This window comes from Staurois parvus, unplaced genomic scaffold (genome assembly GCF_062004578.1).
Source record: "Staurois parvus isolate SC_StPar_1 unplaced genomic scaffold, SC_StPar_1.0 ptg000090l, whole genome shotgun sequence".
NCBI lineage: Eukaryota > Metazoa > Chordata > Amphibia > Anura > Ranidae > Staurois > Staurois parvus.
Genome location: NW_028317886.1, coordinates 18,923,008 through 18,949,750, shown reverse-complemented (window position 1 = coordinate 18,949,750; position 26,743 = coordinate 18,923,008). Strand labels below are relative to the sequence as shown.

At 44.2% G+C, this 26,743-nt stretch overlaps 1 protein-coding gene across 1 annotated transcript in view; it reads right to left on the bottom strand.

The window, feature by feature from the left end:
• Positions 1-26,743, bottom strand: part of SH3D19 (SH3 domain containing 19) — a 129,906-nt gene that overhangs the window by 17,132 nt on the left and 86,031 nt on the right. The window contains exons 7-12 of the mRNA XM_089670463.1: positions 22,196-23,191; positions 21,882-21,989; positions 5,171-5,268; positions 2,393-2,451; positions 1,879-2,134; positions 1,104-1,172 (exon numbers count right to left, since the gene is read on the bottom strand). Of these exons, the coding sequence (XP_089526589.1) occupies positions 1,104-1,172; positions 1,879-2,134; positions 2,393-2,451; positions 5,171-5,268; positions 21,882-21,989; positions 22,196-23,191 (1,586 nt within the window). The remainder of the gene's footprint in view (positions 1-1,103; positions 1,173-1,878; positions 2,135-2,392; positions 2,452-5,170; positions 5,269-21,881; positions 21,990-22,195; positions 23,192-26,743) is intronic.

Below are 26,743 nucleotides of genomic sequence, written 5' to 3'. Positions count from 1 at the left end.
ACAGGATTTGACACATCTACAGGGTGGGAAGGTTAGAGTACTTATGCTAAACATCTGGGAAATGCATGCACAACAATGTGATTTTCAGGTATTTGTTATGTTAAATGTGTGTTGAGGATCCATTCAAACCTGGGCTGGGCTGCATAGCACAAGGCAGGCACAATGCAATGACAAGCTGTAATCCATTGTTTCCAAAAGGCTCAGTTCACCTTGATGTGCACTGAGTGAAAATGGAACATGCTGCACTGAAACGCAGTGCAATGCTGTGGAAAACACGTTGAATACTTGGCTGCTGCTGTGGTAAAAATGCACATCTATGCAATGCATTAAAAAATGTATGTCATTGCACACAAAAATACATAAAATGGGGAAGGGCTAGAACAAATTTAACTGCTGTCTGTATTCCCACTGGGAAGATTTCCCCCTCTTCCTTTCTGAATAACTGCTGTCAGTAATTCTCCTAAGCTGGACACAGAGCATTTAAGACCTGGCAGGGGTTCTATCTAACTCACTCAGTCCAAAACAAATCTTCACACTAAAGCCTTATTCACATGAGGCACACATCCTGCATGTATTCGGGGCAATGCACCCACACCAATGTCACATTTGGAGAAGTGTCTGTGCAGCTGCTGCGTTCCAACTGACAACCATGGGACTGCCTGCACAAGGATGCATGGGATACCTGTGCATCCCTATCTTGGTAAATACAGCCCTCCATGGGCATAAGGTTATGTACGCCCCATGTGAATAAGGTCCAAAAAGTACATTTCCTCCTTTTGAACCAACCTCCACTTTCCCTCTCCAAAATACCTTTTTTTTCTATTCCAGCCAGCCCATATCTTCCATTCTCTTCCCTAACATGCTCTGCTCCTTGTGCCTCCTTGGCTATGCACGTCACATACCCCAGGAGGCACTGGCTTTCAGTCAGCAGACAGTGGAATAGGGCAGCCTGAACCTGGAAGAGACAGCTGCCTCCCGATGGCATCACAGAAGAGGATGGTAGTGGTGGACCCAGGCCACATATTCACATATTAGTCACATATTTATATCATTATATCTTGCCACCATGCTTTACACATTAAAAGCAGTAATGGTAGATTTACCTTGCATGGCAGCTCTCGTGGGTTACTTGTTACAATATCTTTCTCAGCAATTCCATGAGGAAGAGGCAGCTAAATCAGAAAACAGTCACCCATGAGTACACAATACACTGTAATATCACTGCTGCAACAAGATAATAATTGACACTGAAAACAAGCAAGATTCTTTTTTTAATCTTTAGTCGACCATCTTTTTCATTTTTATATTTCTGTTTGTGTAATGACATTTATCATCATAAATTAATTTACAGCACAGCGTCCCTAAGCACACTCATTTTTAGTTACTACTGTACACATTTCATTTCTCATACTGTACATGACCATAACAAGCTGCTATACATCCAAGGCTATATTTAGACATCATGCTGCTCTAGGCATACCTGAATGGTGACACACCTTTATACAAAACCTGCCTATTGTGTCATGTGATTATTCTAGCGAAAACTGCCAGAATATGGTATTGGAGACAGAATGCTGTCTGCTTTATATCCAGAATTATTTTTAACTGTAGAGACTGTTTCATGTGTCCTGAACTATAAAAAGCCCTCTGTCTTTTTTCAACAACCCCTGCACCCTTCTGTTCTGGATAGAGCCAGAGGCGTCCAGAAAGGGAAATGTAAAAAAATGATCACAATATGTAAATTCTGGCATTTGTGTCGCTCCCTCTATCTTTGTTACCCTAGGCCTAGACACTGACCCACAAGTGCTATTGTAGTAAATACAGTAGTGGAAAGAGGCCTGTACTTACGTCAATAGAAGAGAAATCTATAAAACTCACCGTGTATTTATTGTACAGAGGATGCCCAGGTTTAGGTCGAGGAGGTAGATCTGGTTGCTGTCTTTTTAATACTTGACTCTTTGATCTGTTGATACCAGATGTGTTCTGTTTTACACCAAGGACTGCATCAGAGGATGAGCGAGGAAAGGCATCTCGAGTTGAGGCATTTCTGGAAAGTTTGGGAGGTGGTGGTCGACCTGGGGGACCTTTCAGCGGAGGCTGCTGTGCAGTTTCCATTACTTTAACACCAGCTGGCCTAGACAGGAATGCGAGGTAAAATTATACCATCAAAAGAAGACTGTTTCCTGACGGAGTACAGGATCAGCCAACAACAATGTCTATACTAGAAGCAAGGCTCTTAGATCTGCAGATGTTTATAAAACCTTACTGCTTAACCATGTACAGAGAGTTCTTGATATTTTGGGAGATACAAAACACAGAGAAACCAATTTATAAATGTGTTTAATATGATTTAATGACAGTGTGATATTTACAACATATATACTGTGCATACCTAGTAGGCAGCACTGGCTTTGTCCAAGGCTCTTCTATACTATCAAATGTTTCCCATTCCTGCAACAGAAAAACAATTTAAGTTCAATTCAGTATATACAGTGTCCAATGAGCCGAAGATTTGTATACTCTATATAACTATTTTACAATTAAAATAAAGCTAAAAAGAAAATGGGGTGCAGGCAGTACTGTTTTACACGCCCATGATATTTTAATTATATGTTTTCAGTGACAACCTCAATTACATTCAAAGTATATGTAAACTTAATTACTGAAATGTATTTATTTATTTCAGGTACTTCTATAGCGCTGTCAATTTACGCAGCGCTTTACATATACAGTGGGGCAAAAAAGTATTTAGTCAGCCACCAATTGTGCACGTTCTCCCACTTAAAAAGATGAGAGAGGCCTGTAATTGGCATCATAGGTAGACCTCAACTATGAGAGACAAAATGAGAAAAAAAATCCAGACAATCACATTGGCTGATTTGGAAAGAATTTATTTGCAAATTATGGTGGAAAATAAGTATTTGGTCACCTACAAACAAGCAAGATTTCTGGCTCTCACACACCTGTACCTTCTTCTTTAAGAGGCTCCTCTGTCCTGCACTCATTACCTGTATCAATGGCACCTGTTTGAACTTGTTATCAGTATAATAGACACCTGTCCACAACCTCAAACAGTCACACTCCAAACTCCACTATGGTGAAGACCAAAGAGCTGTCGAAGGACACCAGAAACAAAATTGTAGACCTGCACCAGGCTGGGAAGACTGAATCTGCAATAGGCAAGCTACTTGGTGTGAACAAATCAACTGTGGGAGCAATAATTAGAAAATGGAAGACATACAAGACCACTGATAATCTCCCTCGATCTGGGGCTCCACGCAAGATCTCACCCCGTGGGGTCAAAATGATCACAAGAACGGTGAGCAAAAATCCCAGGAACACACGGGGGGACCTAGTGAATGACCTGCAGAGAGCTAGGACCAACGTAACAAAGGCTACCATCAGTAACACACTACGCCGCCAGGGTCTCAGATCCTGCAGTGCCAGATGTGTCCCCCTGCTTAAGCCAGTACATGTCCGGGCCCGTCTGAAGTTTGCTAGAGAGCATTTGGATGATCCAGAAGAGGACTGGGAGAATGTCATATGGTCAGATGAAACCAAAATAGAACTATTTGGTAGAAACACAACTCATCGTGTTTGGAGGAGAGAGAATGCCGAGTTGCATCCAAAGAACACCATACCTACTGTAAAGCATGGGGGTGGCAACATCATGCTTTGGGGCTGTTTCTCCACAAAGGGACCAGGATGACTGATCCATGTACAGGACAGAATGAATGGGGCCATGTATCGTGAGATTTTGAGTGCAAACCTCCTTCCATCAGCAAGGGCATTGAAGATGAAACGTGGCTGGGTCTTCCAACATGACAATTATCCCAAACATACCGCCCGGGCAATGAAGGAGTGACTTCGTAAGAAGCATTTCAAGGTCCTGGAGTGGCCTAGCCAGTCTCCAGATCTCATCCCCATAGAAAACCTTTGGAGGGAGTTGAAAGTCCGTGTTGCTCAGCGACAGCCCCAAAACATCACTGCTCTAGAGGAGATCTGCATGGAGGAATGGGCCAACATACCAGCAACAGCGTGTGCCAACCTTGTGAAGACTTACAGGAAACGTTTGACCTCTGTCATTGCCAACAAAGGATATATAACAAAGTATTGAGATGAACTTTTGATATTGACCAAATACTTATTTTCCACCATAATTTGCAAATAAATTCTTTCCAAATCAGCCAATGCGATTGTCTGGATTTTTTTTCTCATTTTGTCTCTCATAGTTGAGGTCTACCTATGATGCCAATTACAGGCCTCTCTCATCTTTTTAAGTGGGAGAACTTGCACAATTGGTGGCTGACTAAATACTTTTTTGCCCCACTGTATATATTATACATTCACATCAGTCCCTAACCCTCAAGGGGTGTACAATCTAAGGCCCCTAACTTACATTCATACATACACATACTAGGGTCAATTTAGACAGGAGCCAATTAACTTACCAGCATGTCTTTGGAGTGCGGGAGGAAACCGGAGTACACGGAGGAAACCCACACAGGCACAGGGAGAACATGCAAACTCCAGGCAGGTGGTGCCGTGGCTGGGATTCGAACCAACGACCCTAGTGCTGCCAGGCGGAAGTGCTAACCATTTAGCCACTGTGCTGCCCCTCTCATGTACTGGAACATGTTAGGTCATTTTCAACATTTGTAAATCTGTAGCTTACCATTAAGATAGTACCTGGAGAGCCTGCCATGAAAATCCTTGCCCAGGCTCTTCCTGTTAAAGGGTAACAATGCTCCCCAACTGTGCTCCTATATAGTCTCCCTGTCCTATAGGCTTCTGATGGACTACAAGTGGAAGTTTTAACATACATTACGGAGGGAATTGTCCACTGTTGTCACAATCAGGATCACCCTGAAAAATGGTGTGCGGCCTTCCCTGGAGGGCATACATTAAGAGGCTGCAGGAGATTAGCAGCACTGAGATGCAACAAAGAATAAAAAAGGTGAAAAAAAGTATTTTATGTCATTCAGTTGGGAATTACATTTTCTTTTTGTCACACTAGGCTATAAGGGTTCATGTCTATGTACATCAGTTACATCCTGTGCGTAATTCTGACACAAATTGAAAGAATCGCCATATAAAGACTGGATGAGGAGGGGAACCATCACCAGATATCCATTCACAGTCTGAGCTTCATCATGCACATAGTACTTACTTTTCTAACTGTAGGGCGTGCTCTTGCAGCAGATTTATTGTAAAGACCAACTGGTTTTTCTGTAGGAAGTGGTGGGGGAACCTGAAGTTCTTCACATGCTGTGAACACAGGATAACACTGTGATCTTTCATGAAGACTAGTCAACAAATTAAACTAGGAATAAATGATAACTATAGGATACAACAAGAGCCTACAGTTGTGCTCAAAGGTTTGCACACCATGGCAGAAATCATAAAATGTTGGTATTGATAGGGATATGGATCTCTTGATACCAAGCCAAGGTCAGGTAGACCATGAAAGATTGGGATACAGAGAAAAACCCACAGGCAACCATAGGAGAAGTACAGGCTGCTCTGGAAAAAAAAAAAAAAAAAAGACAGTGCGGTTGTCTTAAGGAACACAATACAATGTTTGAATAAAAATTAACTGCATGGTTGAGTTGCAAGAAAAAAAGCCTTTACTGTGCCAATGCCACAAAAAATTCCAGTTACAATGCCCAACACCTTGACACGCCGCACAGCTTCTTGCACACTGTAATCTGGTGTGACAAGACCAAAATAGAGGTTTATGGTCACAGCCATAGGCGCTGTGAGGGGTCAACAAGGATTAGAGACAAGAATACCATCCCCACTGTGAAGCATGATGATGTGAGCTTGAAAATGAAAACAGCATGTTTTTAGAAAATGTGCCAAGGGAAGGTGCAGCACATAAGTCAATCAATGCATTAAAACCTCATAGTCTTTAAACTAATTAAAATCATAAAAGACAATCAAAACAATGATCTATAAATAGATATATGAGTCCCAATAGGCAAAATCTGTAACATGAAGGTGCTATTCCAACAGGTTGTGCACATATATACTGGAATCAACCAAAAAGTGGGAAGTGCTTATCCTCCGGTGTTGAAGTCGGTGCGGAGGGAGCATATAAACCCTCAGGACCTAGGTCCCATCCGTTTGGAGGATGGATTAACTCCCCTAAGACCAGACCACCCACGAGAGGAACCTCTGAGTGACCTCACCTTAAACACCCACACCATCAGAGGGAAAGATTTCCAGACCAGGTTCCACTGAAGGGAGATCTCCAGGCCGGCAATTATTGGCTAAATGCGCATTAAGATTGCGCTTCTGGTGAGTTTGCAATCCCACTAATCTATCACACACCACCGGATGATAAGCACTTCCCACTTTTTGGTTGATTCCAGTATATATGTGCACAACCTGTTGGAATAGCACCTTCACGTTACAGATTTTGCCTATTGGGACGCATATATCTATTTATAGATCATTGTTTTGATTGTCTTTTATGATTTTAATTAGTTTAAAGACTATGAGGTTTTAATGCATTGATTGACTTATGCGCTGCACCTTCCTTGGCACATTTGATCTTATTGAGAGGACTTGTAGTTCCTTTTTTGGTGCATTCAGCTGCTATTTTTGGAAGTGCTCACTGATTTTCTTTGTGTTATGTTTTTACAAAATACCTGCTGACAATCTTAATTCTTCTGCAGGAAAGCTTTGCATGGGACGTTCTTGGTGCAAGACCAAGTTGACCCTCCAGTGGTTACAACAGAAAACGTTGAAGGTTCTGGAGTGGCCATCACAGTCTCCTTACCTTAATCAGTTACCAACCGCCCTACAGCAGAAATACTGCCAAAGGGTGGCACGGGTGCGCAAAATCACTTATACGTGATTTTGCACATCTGGGTAGGGAGCACGCGTAGGCCGTGCGCGCGCCCTACCCACGCAGCCGATTGCGGCACCAGGTGTCAATCACTGGGTCCCACCCGATGCTTACTCACCGGTGCTTGGTGATTGCCGAGGATCACCGACGGGGAGGAAAGCTGCTTTGTTTATCAAACAGTCCTCCTCCCTGTCAGTTTGGGCACACTGCTCTGGATGGCTGAGCACAGCCATCCAGAGCAGTGCGCTTTACAGTAAAGCACCCCCGCCCACCAGTAAAACACTCCCAGCACATAGTTCACCCTTTGATTTTTGAGTTTACCCTCATTGTTAACCCCTTCCTGCCCAGTGCCATTAGTACAGTGTCAGTGTTTTTTTTTTTTTTTTTTTTTTTAGCACTGATCCCTGTATTGGTGTCACTGGGGATGTCAGTGACACCAAGTCAGTTTCCCCCAGTGTCAGAATGTCCCGCTATAAATCGCTGATCGCCGCCATTATTAGCAAAAAAAAAAATCCAGTACCTATATTGCCATTTGTAAACGCTATAACTTTCACATAAATTAATTGATTTACACGTATTGGGATTTTTGTTTTTTAGCAAAGACATGGTCGCAGAATACATTTTTGCCTAAATTTATGATGAAATTTGATTTTACATTTTTTTTCACTGGACATGTTTAACCGCTTCCGCGCCGCCCTATAGCAGAAATCCTGCTACAGGGCGGCACGGGAGCGCAAAATTATGTGTATATATACGTGATTCGCGCTCTCGCGGTTTTCGCGCCCCTCCCATATAGCGTCAGATTGCCCGTCCGTACACCAGTAATCACATTTAACCCCTTGATTGCCAGGAACACGCTCACATACACAATAAACCTAGATTGCTAGTATAGTGTCTGAACGGATCAATATCTATGATCAGATCAGCACTATACCAGTGTTCACATTAGTATAGTGTCCCCAAAAACGCAGCGTTTATGGGATCAGCCCCAGCACCTGCGTTTAGCCCCTACGCTTACCCCTGCACCTTCTCCTCCAGCAAGTGCAGTGTCAGTAGGTTACTGTCACTTGGTACATTGCTCACAAAACTGCAGTGTTCGCAGAATCAGGCCTGATCTCTGTCAGCACTTGCCGGTAAATTTTTTCGTAGCGGTTCAAGCAGTCCCTGACAGCCAGATGCTCTGTGGCGGGTCCCATAAGTGCAGTACCAGCTGGTGCGGTGGCAAGCACAAGTAGTGTCCCGCAGCCACCAAGAATTTGCACACAGGCTCGTAGAGCTCCTAGAATTCTTCCGGATGTGCTTGCAAATCCCGATTGGTAGCCCCCACAAATTCTGCAGCACCTGTACTTCCCCCATTCACTGCCCAACTGTCAGGGCAGGAACGCTGGAATGGGCAGGTTGGCCTATGGTATGGTCACGCTGCGACTGACGACAGCCACTACCCACAGACCAGAGTCCCTCAGGGCGCGGAGTCTAAGCCCCAGGCTACCCTTCACCAGGGCCCCTGATGGTGGGGATGGACTTGACGCAGCCCGAGACCAGGTCGCGGCCCCCGAGTGACCCCAGCTGCGATAACGACTGCCGCCAATGGCGTACAGCTGGTGGGAGCTAGATGAGAACACGAGTAGAGTAGTCAGACAAGCCAGGTCAATAACAACGGAGCAGACAGTACTAGACGGTAGGCAAAGAATACTCAGGTCACGGGCCGGGTTTAGCAACGGGAGGTCAGATAAAGGGTTAACGCAGAGAGTAGTCTTGTCCAAGCCGAGTCGGTTACCAGGAGAGCAATGGGAACAACACAAGAGCTTGCAACGAGGCAACATACAGGAAACAAGTGCAGAGCACACTTGCAGACAGCAGGTTTAAATGTGCTCAACCACACCCTTCTGAGGAGGAGCCGCAGAAGCCTGAAGGCATAAAGGTTCCCACCATGCTTTGCAGAAAACCAAGATGGATGCCAGCTCATGGAGATGCACAAGCTCTGAAGAAAGGTAGGACCTTGACAGTACCTCCTCCTCAAGGGCCCCTCCCCCTCCGTGGCTCAACAAAAGGTTTCCGAGGAAATCGGGCGTGAAAAGCGCGGAGGAGGGCAGGAGCATGAACATCCGCGGAAGGAACCCAGGAATGTTCCTCGGGACCATAACCACGCCAATGGACCAAAAACTGTACCCGACCGCGGACCAACCGAGAATCCAAGATGCGGCTCACCTCATACTCCTCATGGCCGTTGACCCTGATAGGACAAGGCCGAGGCGGAGAGGCAGTAAAGCAATTACAGATCAGAGGTTTCAACAGGGATACGTGGAAGACATTGGAGATGTGCATCCCAGGAGGAAGAGCAAGGGCATAGGCAACCGGGTTCACCCTGCGAAGAATGCGGAAAGGACCAACAAAACGGGGGGCCAGCTTTGGTGCGGGCACCCGAAGCTTGAGGTTGCGAGTGGACAACCACACCCGATCTCCGACCTGGTATGAGGGAGCGGGCAACCGTCTACGATCAGCCTGGAGCTTCTGGCGCTGTGCTGAGTCCTTCAAGGACCTCTGAATCTGCCCCCATGAGGAGCGCAGAGCAGCCAGGTGGTTATCCACAGCCGGAATGTCCTGTGGAGAGAACAACTCAGGCAATACAGCGGGTTGGAACCCATAGTTGGCCATGAAGGGGGACATCCCAGAGGAGGAGTTGACAGCCGAGTTCCTCGCAAACTCTGCCCATGGCAGGAGATCGACCCAGTTGTCCTGATGATCCGATATATAGCAACGAAGGAATTGTTCCAGGGCCTGGTTGGAACACTCCGCAGCCCCATTGGACTGAGGGTGGTAGGCCGAAGAGAAGGAAAGCTCGATACCCAACTGGGAGCAGAAGGCGCGCCAGAACCTGGACACAAACTGACTCCCACGGTCCGAGACAATCACCTTGGGCAACCCGTGCAAGCGAAAGATCTCCTTGGCGAAAACCGTAGCCAGTTCCTGTGCAGTCGGCAATTTCTTGAACGGAACGCAATGGCACATCTTAGAAAAACGATCGATCACCATAAGAATGACCGTATGACCTTGAGACGCAGGAAGATCCACAATAAAATCCATTCCCAGGTGTGACCAGGGACGCTCCCCATTGGGAATGGGTTGCAGAAGGCCCAATGGAAGGTGCCGAGGAGATTTATTCTGGGCACAGACCGAACAAGCTGCTACATATGAGGCAATGTCAGAACGGAGAGATGGCCACCAGAATAACCGAGAAACGACCCAGGACAATTGGTTCCTATCAGGATGACCGGCAGTCTTGGAATTATGGTAGGTACGTAGCAAGCGGGTACGCAATCCCTCAGGTACAAAACATCTTCCAGCAGGTCTCTCAGGGGGAGCGTTAGTTTGAGCCGCCAAAATCTGCTCCCCAAGGGGAGAAGTCAGGTTGGTACGAATGGCAGCCAGGATCTGGTTTGGAGGAATGACCGAGGTCGGCTCAGTGTCCTCCCTGGACAGCTCAGAGTATTGCCGCGACAAGGCATCAGCCCTGACATTCTTGGAACCAGGCAAGTAAGAGACCACATAGTTAAAACGTGACAAAAACAGAGCCAACCTGGCCTGACGGGGCGTCAACCTCTTAGCCTCCGAGAGAAATGTGAGGTTCTTGTGGTCAGTGAGAACTAGGACCGGAACCACAGAACCCTCAAGCAGGTGCCTCCATTCCTTGAGAGCCAGAATAATGGCCAACAACTCCCTGTCTCCAATCTGGTAGTTGCACTCTGCAGAGGAAAGCTTCTTAGAGTAGAACCCACAAGGAAGTAGGGGTCCCTCGGGTGACCGACGCTGGGACAAGAGGGCGCCTACTCCTGTCTCAGATGCATCAACCTCGAGAACAAAAGGCAACCCAGGATTGGGATGAGACAGAATTGGGGCCGAAATGAAGGCGGCTTTCAGAGCCTTGAAAGCTGAGATGGCCTCGGGTGACCACTCGTGAGGGTTACTGCCCTTCTTGGTCAGATCTGAGAGAGGCTTTGCCAATGTGGAAAAGTTCCTGATAAACTTCCGATAAAAGTTGGCAAATCCCAAAAAGCGCTGAATGGACCGAATACCACTGGGACGAGGCCACTGCAGAACCGCTGAAACCTTCTCAGGGTCCATAGAAAAACCCACCGGGGAAATGATGTAGCCTAAAAAGGCAACCTGGGACTGGTGAAATTCACACTTCTCGAGCTTACAGAAAAGCTCGTTTTCACGTAACCGTTGCAGCACCCGCTTAACATCCTGGATATGAGTCTCCATAGACGCAGAGTAAACCAGGATGTCGTCCAAGTAAACCACCACGCACTGCTGCAACAAGTCACGTAAGACATCGTTAATAAACTCCTGAAAGACCGCGGGTGCGTTACACAACCCGAAGGGCATAACCAGGTATTCATAGTGGCCGGTTCTGGTGTTGAACGCGGTCTTCCACTCATCGCCCTCCTTGATCCGTACAAGGTTGTAGGCAGCCCTAAGGTCGAGCTTAGTAAAGACCGTTGCTCCCTTGAGGCGGTCAAACAACTCGGTGATCAACGGAATAGGATAAGCATTTTTAATCGTGATCCGATTGAGATCCCTAAAATCAATGCAGGGTCTCAGCTCACCTCCCTTCTTTTTCACAAAAAAAAACCCAGCTCCTGCTGAAGACGTAGACTTGCGAATGTGCCCCCGGGAAAGCGCATCCGCAACGTATTCCTCCATGGCCTGATTCTCTGCCACCGAAAGAGGATACACCCTGCCACGCAGAGGAGTAGCACCAGTTTGTAAGGTTATGGCACAATCGTATGGACGATGAGGAGGCAGAGCACCGGCGCGCACCTTGTCAAACACGTCCAGGTACTCCCCATATTCAGTGGGCAGCACAGAGTCCGAGGAGGTGCACAGCACCTTAACCGGACCACGGATGCAACCAGCCCCACACCGTGGTGACCATGAGAGAATCTCGGCCGATCGCCAATCAAAGGTCGGATTGTGCCTCTGAAGCCAGGGATAGCCCAAAACCACGGAGTAGTGCGGGGAAGAAATTACCTGGAAACAGGCCAATTCCCTGTGAACAGCCCCAATCGCTACCTCCACCGGCAGGGTCTCGTGGGTAACCTGCAATGGCTGCAAGGGCCTGCCATCTATCGCCTCGAGAACCAATGGAGTCTCTCGAGCCTGCAGAGGAATGGAGTACTGGGCCGCAAACGAACTGTCCATAAACAAACCGCCAGCCCCAGAGTCTACCAGCGCCTGGGCCGTCACCGAGCCTCCTGCCCAAGAGAGGACAACGGTGATAAGCGGTTTATCTTTACGGGAAACCGGGGACGAGGAAACTCCACCCAAGATCTGCCCCCGACAGGATCTCAGGTGCGGGCGTTTCCCGGACGGACCGGACAGGACTGCCGAAAATGCCCCCCGAGTCCACAGTACAGGCAGCGACCCTCCCGACGCCGAGAGGCCCGCTCCCCCTCGGAAAGGCAAGCAAACCCCAGCTGCATGGGCTCACTACCAGACAAACCATCCCCAGGAGGCGTGGGAGGAGAGGGAGGCACGGGTGGGACAGAAAACGTAGGTGCCAAACGGTTAGGAGGCCTCCGCAGCTGCTCCTTAAATGAAGGCCTCTCTCTGAGCGTGGTGTCAATCAAGATTAGGAAGGAGATGAGTGCCTCTAACTCCACAGGCAGTTCTTTGGCTGCGATCTCGTCCTTCAGCGCATCAGTGAGACCATGAGAGAAAGCAGCCACTAGAGCCTCATTGTTCCAACCCACCTCTGCCGCCAAAGTACGAAATTCGATGGCGTACTCGGCAACGGTTCGTGAACCCTGATGCATGGACATGAGCAATTTGGCAGCAGAAGCGGAGCGAGCGGGTACGTCAAAAACCGTACGGAAGGAGGCAACGAAACGGGTAAACACGTGAATCACCGGGTCATTCCTCTCCCATAAGGGATTAGCCCAGGCCAAGGCCCTATCAGAGAGCAGCGAGATTAGGAAGCCCACCTTTGCCCTCTCAGTAGGGAAAGCGTGAGGTATTAATTCAAAGTAAATCCCCACTTGGTTAAGGAAACCACGACACTGACTCGGTTCCCCCCCAAAGCGCTGAGGAAGAGGGGCAGAACCAGTCATACCTCTGGGTTCCGCGGGTTCCGCAACAGATGCGGAGGTAGGCGCAACAACCGGAGCAACAGTGGGAGAGTCCACCGGAGTAACAACTGACCTAATAGCCCCAGGGGTAAGGTGCGCTGTGCGTGCAAGCAGAGCCTGCAACGCCTGAGCGAACTGATCCAACAAGCGATCCTGTTGGTCAAGTCTGGCGAGTAACATAGGGATCGAAGGCGTACCTGCACCGTCAGGATTCATGGCACTTGTGTAATGTCAGGGCAGGAACGCTGGAATGGGCAGGCAGGCCTATGGTATGGTCACGCTGCGACTGACGACAGCCACTACCCACAGACCAGAGTCCCTCAGGGCGCGGAGTCTAAGCCCCAGGCTACCCTTCACCAGGGCCCCTGATGGTGGGGATGGACTTGACGCAGCCTGAGACCAGGTCGCGGCCCCCGAGTGACCCCAGCTGCGATAACGACTGCCGCCAATGGCGTACAGCTGGTGGGAGCTAGATGGGAACACGAGTAGAGTAGTCAGACAAGCCGGGTCAATAACAACGGAGCAGACAGTACTAGACGGTAGGCAAAGAATACTCAGGTCACGGGCCGGGTTCAGCAACGGGAGGTCAGATAAAGGGTTAACGCAGAGAGTAGTCTTGTCCAAGCCGAGTCGGTTACCAGGAGAGCAATGGGAACAACAAAAGAGCTTGCAACAGGGCAACATACAGGACACAAGTGCAGAGCACACTTGCAGACAGCAGGTTTAAATGTGCTCAACCACACCCTTCTGAGGAGGAGCCGCAGAAGACTGAAGGCATAAAGGTTCCCACCATGCTTTGCAGAAAACCAAGATGGATGCCAGCTCATGGAGATGCACAAGCTCTGAAGAAAGGTAGGGCCTTGACACCAACCCGGAATTCAGGTGGAAACCGCACATTTAAATACTCCCCTTGATTTTTTGGAGCATTTTTTCATACAAGATCTGTATGCATTGATTGTGGATCAAAGCAATTTATATGCACAACAGTTTATCGCCACCAACCCAAGTTCAAACCTTTGCCAGATCATTTGTATGGAAACCCTTTACGGTTTCTGAATTTAAAGTTTTTTTGGGCCTAACCCTCAACATGGGCATTACTAAAAAAAAATTAATTACGGTTGTGTTGGTCCACAGACCCAATTCATCATATGCCCGTGTTCTCTGCTGCCATGGCGAGGCATAAATATGAGAGTATAATACGTTTTATGCATGTCAATGACAACACACTCTGTTGTCCTCGGGGTGACTCTGAATCTGACCAGCTCCACAAAATTTGGCCCCTCGTAAATCACCTTAACCAAAAATTTGCAGATTTCTATACTCCCCAGCAAAACATCTGGATTGATGAGTCCCTCATTAATTTTTCTGGCTGCTGTGCATTCAAACAATTTCTCCACAGCAAGAGTGCCAGATATGGGTCAAGATGTATAAGACCTGTGAGAGGGCAACGGGCTATACATATAAGTTTCGGATTTACGAGGGAAAAGATAGTCACGTGGAGCCCCCCGGATGCTTAAACTACATGGGGAGCAGTGGTAAGATAGTTTGGGACTTGGTGTCAACCTTTTTCCATATGGGTTACCACTTATACGTGGACAATTTTTATTCAAGCATGCCACTATTTAGACACTCATACAATCTTGGAATTGGCGCATGTGGCACCGTGCGACCTAATCGCTGGGGCTTCCCTTAACGGCTTATACAGTCATGGCCGAAATTGTTGGCACCCTTGATATTTCTCCAGGAAATCATGTATTTCTCACGAAACGTATTGCATTAACACATGTTTTGCTATACACATGTTTATTCCCTTTGTGTGTATTGGGACAAAACAAAAAAAGGGAGGAAAGAAAGCAAATTCGACATAATGTCACACAAACCTCCAAAAATGGGCTGGACAAAAGTATTGGCACCCTTTCACAACTGCGGATAAATAAGAATGTTACAAGCATGTGATGCTCCTGTAAACTCACCTGGGGCAAGTAACAGGTGTGGGCAATATAGAAATCACACCTGAAAACAGATAAAAAGGAGAGACGTTCACTTAACCTTTGCATTGTGTGTCTGTCTGTGCCACACTAAGCATGGACAACAGAAAGAGGAGACGAGAACTGTCTGAGGACCTGAGAACCAAAATTGTGGCAAAATATCAACAATCTCAAGGTTACAAGTCCATCTCCAGAGAACTAGATTTGCCTTTGTCCACAGTGCGCAACATTATCAAGAAGTTTGCAACCCATGGCACTGTAGCTAATCTCCCTGGTCGTGGACGGATGAGGAAAATTGATGAAAGATTGCAACGCAGAATAGTCCGGATGGTGGATAAGCAGCCCCAAACATGTTCCAAAGACATTCAAGCTGTCCTGCAGGCTCAGGGAGCATCAGTGTCAGCGCGAACTATCCGTCGACATTTAAATGAAATGAAACGCTATGGCAGGAGACCCAGGAGGACCCCACTGCTGACACAGAGACATAAAAAAGCAAGACTACAGTTTGCCAAAATGTACTTGAGTAAGCCAAAAGCCTTCTGGGAAAACGTCTTGTGGACAGATGAGACCAAGATAGAGCTTTTCGGTAAAGCACATCATTCTACTGTTTACCGAAAACGGAATGAGGCCTACAAAGAACAAAACACAGTACCTACGGTAAAATATGGTGGAGGTTCAATGATGTTTTGGGGTTGTTTTGCTGCCTCTGGCACTGGGTGCCTTGACTGTGTGCAAGGCATCATGAAATCTGAGGATTACCAAAGGATTTTGGGTCGCACTGTAGGGCCCAGTGTCAGAAAGCTGGGTTTGCGTCCAAGATCCTGGGTCTTCCAGCAGGACAATGACCCCAAACATACGTCAAAAAGCACTCAGAAATGGATGGCAAAGAAGCGCTGGAGAGTTCTGAAGTGGCCAGCAATGAGCCCAGATCTAAATCCCATTGAACACCTGTGGAGAGATCTTAAAATTGCTGTTGGGAAAAGGTGTCCTTCCAATAAGAGAGACCTGGAGCTGTTTGCAAAGGAAGAGTGGTCCAAAATTCCGGGTGAGAGGTGTCAGAAGCTTATTGATGGTTATAGGAAGCGACTGATTTCAGTTATGTTTTCCAAAGGGTGTGCAACCAAATATTAAGTTAAGGGTGCCAATACTTTTGTCCAGCCCATTTTTGGGGTTTTGTGTGACATTATGTCATATTTGCTTTTCTGCCTCTGTTTTATATTTGTTCCAATACATACAAAGGGAATAAACATGTGTATAGCAAAACATGTGTTAATGCAATACCTTTTTTGTGTGAAATACTTGATTTTCAGGAAAAATATCAAGGGTGCCAACAATTTCGGCCATGACTGTAAATACCAGTCTTATAAAGGGGGAAAAAGCCTGCTTTAGAAATGAGGATGTCATTCAGCTGCAGCACCGAGTTATTTATTCTGACAGCAACAGGGTCTTGCTCTCAGAATATACAAAACTAGGTGTGTGCAGTGCTGTTGGATGAGATTTTTCATCCGCAGTTAAAAAAAGAGCATATATGCCAAAGCATGGGGACCTGGGGTGGCCAGTGGGTGGATGGCCCCTATGCTTCGGCATATATATTTTATAATATTTTTTGGCACATAAGAAGTGGGTGGATGCAGGGTGGCATATTCTAATGGTGGGCATACCACACACTTTTTCTGGCAGAGATTTCTTCTCTTTTTTTCATTCAGCCCACATAAAAAAAAGAACACAGCATATACACCAAAGAAGGACCAGCGACTTACTGGTACATAACTGGACTTTGAGTGGTTATACCATCATCCTGGTATCGTTTTTTTCAGCCAGCGATCAGCTTTCTAGTAAAAGCAATCCTAGTGGCTAATTAGCTGCAGGATTGCTTTTACAAGCAGGAGAAGATGCCCCCCCCTCCCCCGCTGCCTTCCACGGCATTCTTGGGCAGTATGTGCCATCGGGGAAACCTGAGAGTACAGCCGGTGTTGCCAGCTGACCATAGAGCTGATTGGAGACCAAAATGGTGCCAATCACCTCTATAGTCTAAGAAATCAGAAGCTACGAGCATTTCATCACTTCAGTTTCCCAGGATATAAACCGCGCCATTTGTAAATTGGGAAAGCATCTGATCACACCGATCTTGGTGAGATTAGATAATGTAAGGGCAGAGGAGATATCTAGAGTCTGAAAGACCCCAGATTTAAAGAAAAAGAATATATGACAATGCCCATTGAAGTTATAGTGGATATTTGCATTCCCTGTGATAACAATTCCACTCCCACATACTGGTTCCTATGGATTCCCACAGCTGCACACCCTCAGGGGAAGTCGGAATAATGAAATGTGTCAGTGCGTGACCATCTGTGATGTCAGCACGCACGCCAGGACCACATGGTGCGATCACGTGACCGCAGCTGCGGGAATCCATAGGAACCAGCGTGTGGGAGTGGAATTGATATAATTTAATCTGGATGATGAGGAGATCGGAGCAGGAGTGATCATTAATTAATTGATTGAAGGTTGTTTTTTGGGCTGCTGGCTGATTATCCTACTGTCGCTTTTGCAACCATTCAGCATCAAGGAGGTTGTTTTCTACTGATTTTTCCACTGCTGGTTATTCATCAGCTTCTAGGGAGTGTTTAATTCAATGGGGTGATAATCACTACAGGATCACATTGATGGTGGATCGAGCTACCTTAAAGAGATATCACATCACTGAAATGTACTGAACTTTTTCACAGTTTTTTCACTTTGGTAGAAGTTTCTATATTATTTCCTTATAATTGGTTTATTTACGATTTTTTTTTTCAAGTTTAATCTAGCATGACAGAGCGCTGTTTATGTGAATCTTTCTAGTCACTGTATATTAATCAATATACACTTATTGGGATTTTGTTTTACCAAATTTTTTTTACATGTAGCAGAATACATTTTCGCCTAAATTTATGCCCGACATTTGAGTTTTTTGGATATTTTTTATGACAAAAAAATGAGAAAATATCGGGGTTTTTTTCAAACTTTTCGGAATTTTTTTGTTTATAGCGCAAAAAATAAAAAGCGCACAGGTGATCAAATACCACCAAAAGAAAACTCTATTTGTGCAAAAAAAAAAGGACATATATTTCATTTATGCACAGCACTGCATGACTGCACAATTGTCAGTTAAACTAGTGCAGTGCTATATAGCAAACAAAAAATGGCGTAAATTGCAGTATCTATACCATAGTTTGTAAACACTATAACTTTCACACAAAGCAATCAAAATACACTTATTGGGATTTTTTTCACCAAAAACATGTAGCAGAATACATTTTGGCCTAAATTTATGACTAACTTTGAGTTTAATATATATTTTTTTATAGCTGAAAGCAAAAAATATTGTTTTTTAAAAAAATTTTGGTCTTTATTTGTTTATAGCGCAACAAATATATAGCGCACAGGTGATCAAATACCACCAAAAGAAAGCTCTATTTGTGTGACGTACATTTCGTTTGGGTACAGCATTGCATGACTGCGCAATTACCAGCTGAAATAGTGCAGCGCCGAATAGCAAAAAGAGGCCTGGTCAGGAAGTGGGGTAAATCCTCAGGATGGCAAGTGGTTAATATCATTGAGCCGCTCTGGGGACATATCAAGAGTGTGGTTCAAGCAAGACGACCAAACACTGTGCAAGACCTGGAGGCATTCTGTCAAGACAAATGGGCCGCTATACCACCTGCAAGAATTTATGGAGTCACAGCAGTATTACAAAAGACTGCACGCTGTCATTGATGCTGAAGAGGGCAATACACAGTATTAAGAACTAGTGTTATGCAGACTTTTGAACAGGTCATTTCATTTGTGTACTTGTTGCCATGTTTTTTAATGATAGTGCCATTCTGTTATGACCCACCGTTGAATATGAATACCATAAGAAATAAAAGAAATGTGTTTTGCCTACTCACTCATGTTTAAAAAATAAATAAATAATTGGTACATATTATATACAGGTATTATATACCTTGGTTTATGAATTGAATGCGTTCTCTGGGACGTATCGTATTGCAAAAAATAAAATTTGTAAACCAAAACGCGGTTTCCCATAGGAATGCACTGAAAACCAATTAATCTGTTCCGGAGGTCATAAAAAAGTAAAAAAAAGTTGCTGTCACTATAGGTCAGTGCCGGTTTTTAAATGTAATTACCAGCTTTTTGTTTTCTTCACTATAGCTCAGAGAATCAGCTGTCACTTTCCCCCCAGCTAAAAGAAAGAAAGTTTCCTTTTAGTTTATTTCCCTGAGTTAAAAGAAACCATGTTTCCTTTTTTCCTTTTAGTTTGTTTCCCGAGATGAAAGAAACAAAAGCTCCGGGGAAAGCGACAGCTAATTCTGTGAGCTATAGTGAAGAAAAAAAAAGCCGGCAATTGCATTTAAAAATTGGCATCGACATACACTTCGTATTGTGAACAAAATTCATAAACCTAGGCATTATTGTCAATGGATTTTCATTCGTAAACCGAAAATTACATAAACCGAGGCATTTGTAAACTGAGGTACACCTGTATTACCAATTCTCCAAGGATATGCAAACTTTTGAGCACAACTGTATATCCAAATGATTACATGGAATATAAAGAATTATACTGAATTGATATTATTCCTGAAAAACACCAGAGGCCCTGATGTATGAGTAAATGCACAGAAAAATGGAAAGGCCCAGACATAACTAAAAACATTGTCCGAAGTTCTAACCATTCCCAACACTAAAACTAAATAAATGTTTTGGCTGAATTTGGATCTAGGCTAGGTTCACATTTGTGTGGGCGAGTACCGCTGCGGGAACGCACCTGTTCCTGCTACCACACACACAGAAAAATGCAGGCGCTGTGTACGTGTCTCATTAATGCCAATGTCACGCCACGTGCACTGGAAATCGCTCCTGCACTGGGAAGTGCACTGCGCTTGAGGTTCCCGTGCGGGCTGTAATTTCTAAAATGCTGCAAGGACCTTTTCCTTGCATTTCAGGAGGCATGGCAGCCCATTCAAATGAATCGGCTACCATTCCCAGGCAAACCGTGGCTTGCAGAGCCGCACAGATGTGAACCTAGCCTTAGCCATGACTATCTATAGTCATCTATATAGGCTGCATGGGTATAACCATGTAGATGATCACCTTGAATACCCCCACAGATTGTGAAGCGGCCCATACATTATACCGTTTTTTCAGTTAAACCAGTGGGTTGAATGTGTAAAAAAAAAAAAAAAAAAAGACCCGATTTCTCTATCCACACATTTGATGTGGACATAGAACACAGTAGCTCAGTGGGAGCGATTTCTGACAGCGGGGAGACTTCCTCGCCATCAAAACACACTGATCAGTGCTGCCTGCTAAAGCCAGTGGGGCTGACTGAATTGCATTAATCAAACAGGGTGCCCATACATTTACTGAAATTTGGCCACTCCCTGTGGACTGGCTGAATTTTGATCCATGTATGGCCGACTTTAAGCTATACTGGCAAGTAACCTGACTGAACATTTCCAAGAAAATACTAATATATTGTACTAGATTAATAAAATTAACTAAATGTTATTAACATAAATAGATACACAAAGAGAGACATTTACTATGTCTGAAACAGACAGAATCTGTAGATGCAGAACTACAGTTGTACATAACAACCAATCAGCTTCTAGCTTTCAATTTTAAAGTTTAATTAAAAAGCTGAAGTTGTAAGCTGCTTGATTGTCATGCATAGCTGCTAGATTCTGTCTGTTCCTGTTTTAGTAAATTATACCAGAAAACACCAAAGTACCACGAAGACAAAGCACTAAGCCAAGACAGGATTACTGTTCTACACTGCACGCTTTCCCTGTCAGCCTTACCCCACTCTCAAAGAATAATATCATTTCAAATAGAAAATGCTCTCAATACGTAAATTTTACATTGGTTGTACCACTTGGCCCACCCCAAAATGACGTACTTGCGGTGTTGAATTAAAAAGAGCTAAAGCCCAGATCCAAGAAACTTAAATATTATCCCTTGAATCCTTTGCAAGGCCTGACTGCTCATTTACGTTTGGGGTACATAAAAAAAAAAAAAAATATCTACTTACCTGATCCTCTGTGCTGCTAGACAGGTCCCTGCAGCATCTTCTTTCCATGCTTCACTGGTCTAAAGTCCTGACATCATCAAGACCAATGCAGGGTCCATAACCCTACACTGAACGTGAGTATGCAAGGGGAATAGTCCACCTCTGGAGTGTGGGGGAGCACCATCTGCCAGGGGAGAGGAAGATCAGGTAAGTTAAAGCGCTTCTCCTCTCCCCTAGATTAAACAAGCAGGTAATCCTTGCAGGATGGGCACAGCTCCACAGCAGGGGGAATTTTCAGATTTCCTGGATGTGGGCTTTAATAGATACCCTAGTATGTTTGCAAGCCAGCAATCTTCTATCCATTACTGCAAGCAGCGTGTTTCTTGAGGTCTTCTATCTATAACAGGAAACCAAACAGAAGGGACCCATGATGTATTTCTCCAGTTACACCTGTCCACACAGTCCTTTGTCAGACAGGTAGCGTATTTACAGCTGAAAGTACAATTCTATCAAGAACAAACACAGCAACTCCTGACTGCATACAGATCTGTAGACTTTATGAATCTCAGGTTCCATATATTTCCTTTAACCTTTTCATTAGATCCTGCCTTGTCATATTTCTGTTTTACCTATAGTTTATGTCTTGAAACTCTGGGCCTTCTTCGTGGATTATAAAGTAAGAACTGTGTGACTTGTCAAGCAGCGAATTTCATGAAACAGGTTATTCTTCAGAAAAGGTTTCAAAGTGAGAGAAACAGGTTACTGTGTGCAACCAAGCTCTCTTTTAGAAGCTAATAAACAAAATCCATAGTGAAAAAGAAATGCTTGTGCTAGGTTATGTTTGCGTTGCTTACATTTGCCTAGTTTGCCGGAGATCCTGATGACTGTAGGCTTTCTTAATATAACAGGAGGACCTGGCTGTTCCTTCTCAGTCTCATCCTTGGAAAACAGCTGGAATGGATCTGAAAAAATAAAATGCATTCTTTTGGAAATCAAATGTTGCAATGTTTAGCAATTCCCTGAGTTTGCCAGAATTTAAGAGTTGTTAAAAATAAATAGCCAACAGTAAAGACACAGACACATAACTGCTTTTAAACTGTCTAGAGAAAGAAAAAGTTAAAAACAGAGTAATGAAAGAAACATAGTAAACATGTGTATCAGCTCTTACCAGAATTTGCTTTGGAATCATTATTAACATCTGGACTTGGTAACACAGGAGGTAAAGCATCGTCATCAAAGCTGATCAGATCTAATTCACCCACTGACTTGCTTTGTGTGAATTGCGCAGGTGTTCGGGTTGCAGGAGTTTCCACTGCATTAAATGCTTTGGCTTGAGTCGCTATAGAGAATTTCGGAGCAGGAATCAATGGTTTGGCTCCTACCGGTACTGAGTTATCAGTCTGCAAGGTTTTTTTCGGTAGCATAGGCCTTGGAGCAGGAACTGGGATTGTCCTGTCAGACTCTTTACTGTTAATTCCAGACAAAGAAGTTCCAAGGAGTACATCAGGGATGTCACCACTGCTGCTTTTTACAACACTTGACTTTGGTTTCTTTGGCAGCTCTGGTTTGGTCACACCACCAGAATCTGATAGAATGGTTGGGACTAGTCCTTCTCTTGGTGTGCATTTTGGTTTATTGTCCTTTCCTGGTTCCCATTCTCCAGATGTCCTATTAGAAAATGGTTTGGGAGCTACAGAAGGCTTACCAGGAACACCACTTCTAGTGTTGATGGAGCGTGGAGCAATTTCTGGTCTTCGAGGATGTTCAGTACTTTCACCTTGAGACTCAAAGGCTTTAATTCGTGCCGTAATACTGTTTTGGCTTCTTTCATGGCTCATATTGTTCATTTCAAATAATTCCTCTAGGAAGTTATCATCAAAACCTGGACAAGATTGACTGGATGGCAGTTCTCCCTCAGCTGTGACCTGAAAGAACTCACTGTTTCCTTGAAAGATACTCAAATGATTTCCTACAGGCTTAAGATTTGGTTTTGTCCTTGGTCTTGGCACTGGATATCTGATGATATTTGGGACATTTGTTTCTTCGTGTCGGGTGCTGGTCCCAGCAGTGTTACTGATTGCTATCTGGTGACCACTGTCCTGCACATTGTTTTTCACAAATGGTAATGGCTGCCGGGGTCTCTCTGGCCTTTCTGTTCTTTGCACTAAAAATAATAACAATATTCATGATTATTGTGCAAACATGAATATCAAAATATTTAGTTTAAAGCAGAACTCCAGCTAAAAATAACAAATAAAATATGAATAGTCCTAATTAAAGTGACACCATACACATACCCCATAAAAACCTTTATATGTTCTGCCAAAGTATTCATGTTTGTGTAATTCATTTAAAAAAATTAAACTGCTAGGTACCTGTATGCCATAGCTGTAGACAGTGATCACGTGATTCATATCTAATACTGAACAGAGTGCTGGGAGAGATCATAGGAGGAGCTTTCATTCCTCTCTGATGTATCTGTGTCTAGACAGCGCTGACTGGTGCTGTACTGGTCACATAACCCCCCCAGAAAAAAAGACTAATGATACAGAAAAGAAAATATAGATTTAACATTGCATCCTTGTATAAAATGATCATACAGGTATATATTTGAAATCCAAGCTTTGTTATTACTCAGCAACAACATGGTGTGGGTGGAGTTGCATATCAATGATAATCTCTTTCACTATCCCACCCACTGTATTTTTTGCTAGTTAGTGGGCATGGAGGAAGAGTGGATGTGGTCTGTCATTCATCATCTGTATATACCAGTGTCGCCAACCTCCCAAAGTGAAATTTACTGACAGGACACAAAAAATGTACAACAGCACAATTTTTTTACTGACACATGGAATTTACAGACAGGCGCAATTCTTTTTGCTGAACCGTAATAAATAAGTACATACAATGACCAGTTTCAGTGCAAATCAGTGCAATATAGATCAATATTTAAGCTACAAACATAAGTAGTGTGATTAGCAATCTGGTTAAGGTATAACAAAAGCCAAAAAAATTTCTCCTTTTACAATGGGTCAGAATAAAGTGTTACTAAACCCACAACAGTAAAATCAGTCTGTATATGCAGTAAAGCATGCTTGTTATACTCATACTCACCATGGAACCTAAGGGGTTAATCCTTTGCTTTTTGATCCTGTCTTTTCTGCCCTCCTCTTGTTGAAATGACCACCTGATACAGACTGAATCGTACTCACATGCACATGCTCAGTTTGGTGTGTATTGCTAGAGATGTTTTTTTTTTCTTGGGAACGTGCATGTGATCAGCACAGGACCAATCAGCACTGTCCAGGCAGAGGGTCAGGACTTTCACATCCTCCTAGAACAGAAAGAAAACTCCTCCTACAAGCTTTAACCAGTGCTCTGCTGAAGTCACAAGACTGCTCTAACTGCTGATGAGAAAAGGTATTTAACAGTTTATATTTACTAAAATAATTGCATTTCCATGTTGTGTGTACTGTGGGAGACCAGATATAGTGAATACAGTGTAATGGGTTTAGTAACATTTTAATATAACCCAGCACAGAGTTCTACACACAGAGTTCCCCTTTATATCAGAGTCTGCAGGGTTCCCTTTTTATAGTGCAAGGGGAAACTCTGTGGACCCTGACATAAAAGAGAACACGGTGGATTCTGATGTAAAGGGGAATGCAGTAGACTCTGGTGTAACTCCAAAGTAATGGTGGGCTCTGGTCACCAGATTCCCCCCGCCCCCCTTAAAAATGAGTCAAGTGCACAGAGCTCCCCTTTACCTCAGTTACCACAAAATTCCCCTTTACATCAGAGTCCACGAAGTTCCCCTTTACATCAAAGCAAACAGAGTTCCCTCTTTCATCACAGTCCACAAAGTTCCTCTTTACATCAGAGTTCCCACTTTAGATCAGGGTAAACAGAGTTCCCTTTGCACTGTAAGGGGGAATCCTGCCAACTCTGATGTGAAGGGGAACTCTGAGGACACTGATTAAAAGTGGAATGTTGGGAACTGGTATTTGTATGTATGTGTGGACTCTGGTGACCACGGACCACCTTCACAAAATAAATACACTAGAGTAAGGGGGGTGATCGATACAAGGAGGAACCTTTACATCTTAGTGTATTCACTCCCCCCTTTAGACTGTGGCCTGGCTGTCACTGACCTCCTCTCAGGTGCACTGTACAGGGTAGGCTCATTGTTTGACAATGCTGCTCTGTGGAATCGGCAACTGAATTGGGAACAGTGAAGGAAGGCAGCTGGCAGAATCAACCAGGTTTTATACACTATACTGAGGATTAACCCCTTAGGTGCCAAAGTGACTATGACAAGGATGCATTACTGCATGTGTGACTCTTTAAAAATCAAATTAAAAAAAAAAAAAAACCAGATGTTGCTGCAATAGTAACCTTAATCTAGAAATTTCCTCTATAATGGTTTTTTCTAACGCTAGATGTCCGCAGTCTGATGGTCAACACCATTTAACCGACATTATGTATTAAGTATAATTTAGAAAAAAGAAAAGATCCCATACTTCTCTTTTAAATATATACATAACAGCTGCGCTGTCCCTTTAAATGTATACTACGCCTAAAAAAGGGGTCTAATGCAATAATTACTCAATTCATACACAAATAAATGAAGTGCTAAAGTGAAACAAATCGTAAATATCACATAAAAATGCTATTATGCAAGTCAAAAAAAAGTGCTTTGTGCGTATCAAAAAAAATAAAATATTCCAAGTAAATTTATAAATAAACTGGAGATTCAAAACATCCACACCAAATTGCTGAAAAACAAGTACCAACAAAGTGATTCTGTGCAATTAATTAAATAAATATATAAACCAAGTCCCACAAAGTTCATAGATCATTGGATGAAATAAAAAATACACTGCAACTTCACCGCTGCGCATCCACCACCACCAGAAGTAGCTTCTTACCAAATACATTAACCTTCAGATTACAAGACGTTATATAAGCAGGTAACACTCCTCATAAGAATCAAGGCAAAGGTCTGGCTCCCACTGTGCAGCTATCTCCAGGACTCCAGCACGTCCTCTCCCAGGTCTGGCTCAGGCACTCAGAGAGAAACAAACCACAAAAGCCATGGTCCAATATCTAAACTTAAAAGGTTTATTACACTGTACAGGTACTCCCAAAACATTAGCTTCAAAAAGAATTAAAACAGCACCGCCGCTGGAGCAGCGGCGTGCACGATGATGTCATGTATAGCTCTGCCCAGCTCCGCCAATCTTCATCTGGCAGATCAAGATTGATTTAAGATTTAACTTGGACAGTGTATGAGACTTCTACTTAATCACTTTCTACTTCACATGTATAGCATTTGGGACTTTATTTAGGACAAAATTTTATTTGCATTATTGTATTTGCGGTCTTATATCTACTTTCACATTTGACGTCTGGAGCGCTTTACTTTTATCTGATTGATAGGTCTTTCGCCCTGCCAAACACGGCTATGTTGTGTGACAGAAGCGCAAATCTCAGAACCGGATGGACAGAAATACAAATGGCAAGTAAAACAACTCCTTTATACAGTTGTGTTAAAAATAATAGCAGTGTGTTGAAAAAAGTGAATAAAGCTCAAAATCCTTCTAATAGTTTTTATTTCCAGATACACAAATGCATTGGGAACACTACACATTCTATTCCAAATCAAAACATGAAGAAAAATATATCAAATTTGTGTTGTTCCTCTAAAAAAATTTAA